We start from the raw sequence: 8,849 nt of genomic DNA, 5'->3' as shown, positions 1-8,849 counted from the left end.
TCATATAACTTTTTAATTATTTAATATATAAAATTACATTTATTCAACCTATGTAATAAACAAGGTTTTAAAAGATATATTGTTTTATTATTTTATATATATAATTACATTTATTCAACTCGTGTAATAAACGAGGTTTTTAAAGATATATTTTTTATTATTTAGTATAAAATTAAATTTATTCAACCCGTGTATTACACGGGGTTCTAACCTAGTTATTGATATACTCGAAATTGGGAGTCTCGTTACTTCAATTAGTCCCCATCTTCCTCGAATCCATTTTAGACCATATACTACATATAATTTTTTTTTTACTTTAATTATATAACCATATACATATACTATACACATTTTTTTACTTTAATTATATCCGTTACCACTAAATATAATGTATTATACGATCACTTTATATTTATACGAATTTGATCATTCTTTAATCATAATTATTGATATACTCGATATTAGGATGCTCATTACTTGAATAGTTCAATTAGTCCTTGTCTTTCCTCGAATGGATCTCTTAGTTGTTGACAAGGTACGAATTTGATCATTCTTTAATCATAATTATGGATATACTCGAAATCGATTGTACAATGAAAAAAGATGATTTATTATTACCAACTACTTTATTTATTTAATATTCATTTTACATTATTTATCTTTCCTACTTTTTCATAAGATGGAACTTCGAAAATATTACATAAAAGCTACATATTTTTTAAACATAATAACTCCAAAAGTCGCACATATTTCTAGGGGCATTTAAGTCTATTTCCATGAGTCAGCATGTCAGTGTAGCAACTCCCACACAGTTCTCTGTTGCCATGAGTGCCAGGTGGCACACAATTGCACCTCTTGCAGCACGTGCCACATGCTCTTGTGCACACGTTTGGCCTTGAATGTTTCCCGCATCTTGTTGCACACAGCCCCTCACAGTCTGGATATTATACAAAATAAGCCCTTAGAACTTAATTATACACTATCCAGCACCTTAAATTTATTTGAATAATTTGGAGACGTGATCAAAATTTACCTACTAACGTCAAAAGCCTCCGGTTTGCTCCTTTCACCGCCTACAAACCACACACGTCTATATAAAACTTCTATAAAACATAATTCGGTTTTAAATCGGTTTAGTTCGTAAATGTTACTCATACTAGTACAACGTATGATAACAAAAACACTCTTTTTTATTACAACTTCGTTTTGAATAAAACTAGTAATAAACATCGAATAGATTTGTTCAAGTGTTAGGTGATGCGTTAATCATACGAAAACGGGTGTTTCGATATATCTGAATGAACTCAATATAACCTATACAAGTATTGCGAATGGATTATAACGTAAAGTAAATTGAATCTATCTCGTACAATCATAACTTATTCAATAGGATTAATTAAAGCATTGAAAAAAAAGAAATCAGAATTTGATTCCACTCTACTCGTAACAAAATTTAGGAAAACGTGCATAAAATAAGCAACAAAACGTATTATATTAAAAAAAAGTATATCCAAATGTAGACTAACTCGAATTGATACAGACACACAAATAAAAATATGCACGTAAAAATAGTTTTTTAAACGAAAACGTGTTATATTTGACCTAACTTGTTTCCAGAAAAAGTTTATGTTGAAATGTACATACCCTTATATTTATACGGATACATACATAAAAATATGCACGGAAAAAATAGTTTTTTTAAGTAAAAAAATAATATGGGTAATAATATGGGTAAATAAAAGAAATTAACGAACGAACGTTGTTGAAGGAAATTTAAATTAGTAAAAAGTTAGGGGCTAAAAATGTCAATTGTTAAAGTAGAAGAATAGTAAAATTAGATAAGCGACTAAAATTGATTACTTCAAAAGTGGAGAAGCCGTAGCAAAGTTTAAGGGATTGAAATATAATACTGTAAAAGTTTACGGGGAAAAGGGAAACCGGTAAAAAACCCCACCAACTTTCCATTTTAAGATAGTATACAATTTACATCGTAGTGCCAAGAAAAAAAACTAAACACAACTGTGTATTTAACTTTTATAAACATAAAGTTAATATAGTAAGTTATAAAATAAAATCTAATCTATTTATATAAAAATTAAATTGGCTAAAAGAGTATATTATTTATAGTAGTATAAAGTATGAAATTAGGAAAAAAAAAACCACAATTGATGTGTCATAGTGAAGAGTGATTCACTAACCAACTAAAGTGATATGTGCATAATATTTTTTTTTCCATTTATTTAACTAAAGAACAAAACAGTTTCTTTAGGCTGTTTTTTTCTCCTGAAAATAGAATAGGTTTGTCTTCATCCCAAACTATCGGATCACTGAGATTTTTGTACAAACCTTCATATATTTTGTTTATTTTATTTCTTTTTTTTTTTGAATGGCGACCCTCTTGTTTTAGGTCATTGTACTCTTAAATTGGAGTCATCTTGTACCATTCTGGACAGTCTATAGTCTTAATCGGGTTCACGTTGGATTCAGAGTTTGGCTTAGGTATTCTCTTGAGGAACTATCCCCCCGACTACCCATTGACAAACGTGCCACCATAAGAGTTGGTAATTCTCTGGCGTAACACACGGTGTTACGAAAACCTGGGTGGAGTTAGGATAGAAACTGGCACCTCTGCAAAGAGGCTAAACTCTGTCCATCATTGCCTAATCCATCAAAGTAACACAAATAGAATTTGAACTTGGGTCTTCATTGAAGAACCCAAGCCTCCATGCCACACCAAAGTAACACAAATAAAAATTGGAGAAAAATGCCCGAATAGTCCCTGTGGTTTCGTCTTTTTTCACCTATAGTCCCCAACTTTCTAAAATTACCTGAATAGTCCCCAAGTTTTCATTTTTTGTTCCCGGATAGTCCCTGGGTCTAACTTCAGTTTGTTTTCTCTGTTAAGAGGGTGTGAAATGACAAAAATACCCTTTCCTTAAAAGGCCAAACCATAGGGACTATCCGGGCATCTTTTCATTTTTATTTATAAAATCCCACCACCACACTTTATCTTCAACCTCCACCCACCATCACCATCCTCCACCATCACCGCCACAGTCACGCCGCCTTACTCCCCTGCTTCTCCGCCCTCATGCATTCTTTACATCGACTCCTTCCGCTGTCGTACGCCTCTTCAACCGTCGCAAAACTCGCATTCACCGGCAAATAACTCCCATTCAAAACCGAGTTGATATAATTCTGTTTCATCGCCTCCAAATCCATTAACCGATCATCGTAACCGTAACCGTAACCATACGAATCGATTAAATCAAAATCAGTCAGATTCAAATACGAGTAATCGGTTTTCACGGTCGATACAATCGGAACAAACGAAGTAACAGTTTTGTTCCAGAGCTATAACAGCAAAGTTAACCTTACCGGTGATGAGAATTTTCCGGCGATCTGGTGACGAATTGTTGTCGATTAAGTAAGTTGTCGGATTATTATACGATATACCGATTGTTTCCTTCAGCATCTTCATCTTCTGAAACTGCTTGAAATCGAGTGTAGGATTGATTGTTATGTTATGTTTCCGACGTCGGTTTGGCGGTCTCTCGTAGAACACCACCGGAAACTCAACCGATTTGCCTTCGAATTCTTCAAACATTTTTGTGTGTATAGATGTTGAAACAGGTGTGAGCTGAAACAAGGGTGTATATATATATATATTGTACAAAGAGGCAGGGGTTTAGATTAAGGCGGTTGGAGGGTAAAATGGTAATTTGGGTGAGGTTGGAGATGCTTATCATTGAGATTACTTGGGGCCCAAGGAGCGATCGGTGGCGCGTGAAAATTGACGCGGATACCGCTTCGTGGTTTTTTCTGTGAATTAATAAAATCGACGCTGATGTTGTTCTGGTATGGAAGATGAAAGGGGAACGAGAAATGGAGAGTGACTGTGGCGGTGATGGTGGAGGGTGGAGGGTGATGGTGGGTGGAGGTTGAAGATGAAGTATGGTGGTGGGGTTTTATAAATAAAAATGAAGAAGATGCCCGAATAGTCCCTATGGTTTGGCCCTTTAAGGAAAGGGTATTTTTGTCATTTCACACCCTCTTAACAGAGAAAACAAACTGAAGTTAGACCCAGGGACTATCCGGGAACAAAAAATGAAAACTTGGGGACTATTCAGGTAATTTTAGAAAGTTGGGGACTATAGGTGAAAAAAGGCGAAACCACAGGGACTATCCGGGCATTTTTCTCTAAAAATTGAACTTGAGTCTCCATTGAAGAACCCAAACCTCTATACCACTAGGCCACAAGTGTTGGATTCCGTTTTCTTTATTCCATTAAATGATATTTTTTCTAAAATTGTATTTATGTTTATTCATCAATAATATTTTTTTTCATTTGGTTAAAAAGTCATATACAATCTCTTCAGTTATGTTCGTGTGTTTCTAAATATATTAGAAAAAAATATCAAAGAAGAAGAAAATAATATATAATATACACTAAAACCTCATTTATACGTTCTTACAAAAAAATTATTTTTTATGTTCAATTAAAAGTTAGTTATGTTCGTGTGTTTCTAAATATATTAGAAAAAAATATCAAAGAAGAAGAAAATAATATATAATATACACTAAAACCTCATTTATACGTTCTTACAAAAAAATTATTTTTTATGTTCAATTAAAAAAGGAAGGAAACCTGGAGTCGATGTTCATGGGTCTCGGATGATGAAGAAAAAGACACCTACAAAGCCCACAACATAAATGAATCAGAAATTACAAAAGTTCTATTTTTTAAATTCCTAAATAAAAAAATTAAATATCTAATATATATTTATGTGAACTTGTTAGATATGTTCATTACATGACCGATTACGCTAGAAAAACATATGAATAGCATGGTGTTTTACAAATACAATATGCTAGAAATATAGTGTGTTTTACACGGTTATATAAAAGTCTTATTTATCATAACTATAACAACGATTACAATCGTTTAATCCAGTTCTACTTAAAATGGTTATGTTTTATAATTATAACAAACGCGCCTATATATGTATGTTAAATTCATAGTTCATCAATGAACACATCTATACCAAATAACATGCGAAATATTGCAAATAAAATGGTTTATATAATAACATTATATTAAAGAAATATACCTGAAAAAGAGAGATGAGTAGTAAAAGTAACAAGAGAGTATATGAAGTGGAAGCCATATTTGCATGAAAGTTGTTAATGCAACTATGCAAGTACTTGTTCTTATATAGTGAAGAGGTTAATGGGCCTCGGGATATGGACTAGGCCCATTTATTTACTTTGTTTTACTTGCCAGCTGTTTCCAGCCCAAGAAGTTATATATTCGTAATTCGTTCATGCTTGCCATCTGTTTGTTCAATTGCTCCCAACAAAAATGTCAGCGCCGCTTGGATATTATCCTGTTACGGATTAACACGTTAAAGGTTTGCAACGATGCATATAACCTGTTTATCTGAATTTATTTATTTACTTTTATTTATTTACTACATATACATTTATAAGTTGGGGGAATAGTGGCAGGCAGGCAGCTGCCTGGCACTCCCCTATTGGACCAACACCTTTTCTATTTTATATCCATTTTTAAATTACGTTTTTGCCCCCAACTTAAAATAAAATTACGCTTTTTGTCCCCATCTTAAAATTACGATCTTGCCCTCAATCCAAAATTACGACATATACATTTAAATAAAATTACGCTTTTTGTCCCCATCTTAAAATTACTACATATACATTTATAAGTTGGGGGAATAGTGGCAGGCAGGCAGCTGCCTGGCACTCCCCTATTGGACCAACACCTTTTCTATTTTATATCCATTTTTAAATTACGTTTTTGCCCCCAACTTAAAATAAAATTACGCTTTTTGTCCCCATCTTAAAATTACGATCTTGCCCTCAATCCAAAATTACGACTTCGCCTGACACTCTCTCATTGGACCAACCAGTTTATTATTTTATATCCATTCTAAAATTACGTTTTTGCCCCTCTTTAAAATTACGTTTTTGCCCACAGCTCAAAATAAAATTACGATTTTGTCCCCAGCTCAAAATTACGATTTTCCTCCATTCAAAATAAAAGGTTTTGCCCTCAACTCAAAATTACCTTTTCGCCTCCAGTTCAAAATAAAATTATGTTTTTCCCTAGCTAAAAATTACGATTTTGCCCTCTGTTAAAAAATGTGATTTTCCCTGTTTAAAAAATTGTGATTTCGCCCTCAATTCAAAGTTACGTTTTTCCCCATTTCAAAATAAAATTATGTTTTTGCCCCCAACTCAAAATTACAATTTTGCCCCCGGTTCAAAATAAAATTGTGCTTTTGCCTCCAGCTTAAAATTACGATTGTGTCCTTAGTTCAAATTTATATTACGCTGTAACCCCAAGTTCAAAATTACGAATTTGCCCATGTGAAAATTTACAACTTTGCCCCTGGTTCAAATTTTCAGTACTGCCATTACTTTAGCTTTTGGCAAATTACGATTTTACCCCAGTCAAAAAATATAACTTTCCCTCAGTTAAAAATTACAATATTGCCATCGTTTTAGTTTTTTTTCAAAACTATAATTTTTTTTAATTGATTGACTCGATTTAATTGTTTTTCGTGTCAATGAGCTGCCTGACACTCGCTCATTATTCGGCTATCGCCCCGCAACGCGGGCGAAGCATCAACTAGTTAGTGAAACAAAACGGGTAAAAAATTGTATATGAGTTATAATCAAGTTATAAACGTGTTACCTAGTTATAAATTTAAAGGAATCATCAAACAAGTTCATTGGTCATGACATGGTTAAAAAGATAGATATTTGTGAATGAGTTGTAATCAAGTTATAAACGTGTAAACTAGTTATAAGTATATTAAACGAATCATAAAGGTGGTTAAAAGTCAAATTTACTAACTGTACATATTTCTTTTTATTTGAAAGGAAATGATATTTTAATAAACTCAGCTTTGACCTGTTGGCCAAGATTAATCTTAATTTGGGAAATATTTACAGACACAGTCCCAACTTCGAACATAATTTCATTCAGAATTCTTGTACTAACTGAGAGTTAACCCAATTAAATTTTGCTGACGTGGACTTGGTACGTGGTAAAAAAAAGTCAAAGTTTTAGTAACGAGGACTACTTATATGACAAATAAGTCAAATTTTTGCTGACGTGGGCTGCTGGCAAAGTTTTGAAGAATGAAGATATAGAGTCCATCAGCAAAACTAACTATGTTAACGTTCAATTAGTATGTAATCGCTAAAGAAAAATATGTTCGATGTTAAGGCTATCGGTAAACATTTCTTGAATGAAGATTAACTCAGTCAATAAATCAAGTAGTATTATTAAAAATCCAATTTCTCTTATTTTAATTATCAACCTCTTTTTGTTTTACTACACCTTGAAATATGAATACAGTCTCTCTTTGTTATACGGGCCAATAAGACTTAATCATGTATTCCTTCTGATTAAGAGAATGAGAATAGAGTGAAATGATATAAATGAAAATTGATTAGAGAATAACGTTCGGTAGTTAAAACAGAGAAATTGAAATGAATCTTAGTTATAATAACGTCACTAGTTCTTTAATTTTTGTTTTTTTACATGTTTGAATATTAAACCGATATATTTTTTATTTAACTAAAAACCAAATTCGTAAAAAAAAAAAAATTATTTTGATCTTTTAAAACGCAAAACAGCCTAGACACATGAAATCATTAAAATAAGTCTTACATGAGTTGCTATGCCTTAAAATATCTTAGCATTTTTGAGTAAAGACGTATTCCATGTTCGCGTGGGCTCAAACATGCAACATAAAAAAAGTACTAAATAAACACAAAAGCAAACAACTTTAATCTTTGTTGTTCTAAGAAGATAAACTTTTCGTACAAGAGATTGTTCTTTTACATAAAGTACCAAAGTCTATCACCTACGAGAATCATAAGGGTTTCAAGTTCTTAGCTCATTCATGGTTGGCCTTTTGGCGACACTTTGATATACAACTTAATTTTAGTCGTACGACTTATCAATTATTTAGTTTCGAATGGTCTATGTTAATTACTGAACGAATCTCCTTTAAAATATACAAAGATAACTCATAAAATAATCAAAGATAACCACTTTTATAATACAATACTTGTTGCATTTTTTATAATCAAAGATAACACGTGTAATAAGAGACGGATACTTCATGTTTTCATTCATGTATATATATCATTCATGTATATATTAAGATACAACACGAATATACTTTTTTCGATAGATTCCCCAAATACGAAATGTGTCTTTTGAAGTAATCATATTTTTGAGAGAAAAATGCCCGGATAGTCCCTGTGGTTTTGCCTTTTTTCACCTATAGTCCTCAACTTTTTAAAATTACCTGAATAGTCCCCAACTTTTCAAATTTTGTTCCCGGATAGTCCTTGGCGCGAATGGGGGTTAATTTTTTTTGTTAAGTAGGTGTGAAATGACTATAATGCCCTTACTGATTAAAAGAAAAATAAAAACAATCTCACCTCCACCCCATTCTCTCTCTACTGTCTCTTTACACTCTCTCTCCTTTAGAAAAATCATCACCACAACCACCTCCACATCCATTACCGGCATCACCCCATTTTCTCTCTACTGTCTCTTTACACTCAACCACCTTCATCACTGTCATAACCACCATCGCCGCTATCATCACCATTCAGCCTTTTAACGAAACCCCCACTTAAACCCCTCTTATTTCTTCAAACTGAATCTGCTTCTTAGCAAATACAATCACAACAGGCAGCCACACCATCGCCCCTCACTTAAAACCCTCTTACTTTGGGTCAGTTCATGGTTCCCAATAAACAAAATCTTGTATGAAGTTTTCACCCTTCAAAGTTCATCGGGT

The 8,849-nt window shown here is 32.8% G+C and overlaps 1 protein-coding gene across 1 annotated transcript; it reads right to left on the bottom strand.

The window, feature by feature from the left end:
• Positions 1-586: 586 nt before the first annotated feature.
• Positions 587-5,207, bottom strand: LOC110911388 (gibberellin-regulated protein 2). The gene is made up of 4 exons (XM_022155994.2): positions 5,112-5,207; positions 4,649-4,693; positions 1,034-1,073; positions 587-937 (listed from the first exon to the last, which is right to left on the bottom strand). The coding sequence occupies exons 1-4, from the start codon at positions 5,166-5,168 to the stop codon at positions 753-755; spliced, it is 327 nt and encodes a 108-aa protein (XP_022011686.1). The 5' UTR covers positions 5,169-5,207; the 3' UTR covers positions 587-752.
• Between the last annotated feature and the right edge of the window lie 3,642 nt (positions 5,208-8,849).

The sequence above is a fragment of the Helianthus annuus genome, chromosome 15 (genome assembly GCF_002127325.2).
Source record: "Helianthus annuus cultivar XRQ/B chromosome 15, HanXRQr2.0-SUNRISE, whole genome shotgun sequence".
In the NCBI taxonomy this organism is placed as follows: Eukaryota; Viridiplantae; Streptophyta; class Magnoliopsida; order Asterales; family Asteraceae; genus Helianthus; species Helianthus annuus.
Note: the sequence above shows the minus strand (reverse complement) of the source record. Positions and strands in the feature narration are given on the sequence as shown.

Bases quoted from the DNA above. Each gene is read 5' to 3' on its own strand.
- LOC110911388 (XM_022155994.2), bottom strand. From the start codon at position 5,168: ATGGCTTCCACTTCATATACTCTCTTGTTACTTTTACTACTCATCTCT. The intron at 4,694-5,111 runs GTATATTTCTTT...TGGGCTTTGTAG, and splicing joins TACTCATCTCTCTTTTTCAG to GTGTCTTTTTCTTCATCATC. The intron at 1,074-4,648 runs GTTTCCTTCCTT...TGTGGTTTGTAG, and splicing joins CCCATGAACATCGACTCCAG to GCGGTGAAAGGAGCAAACCG.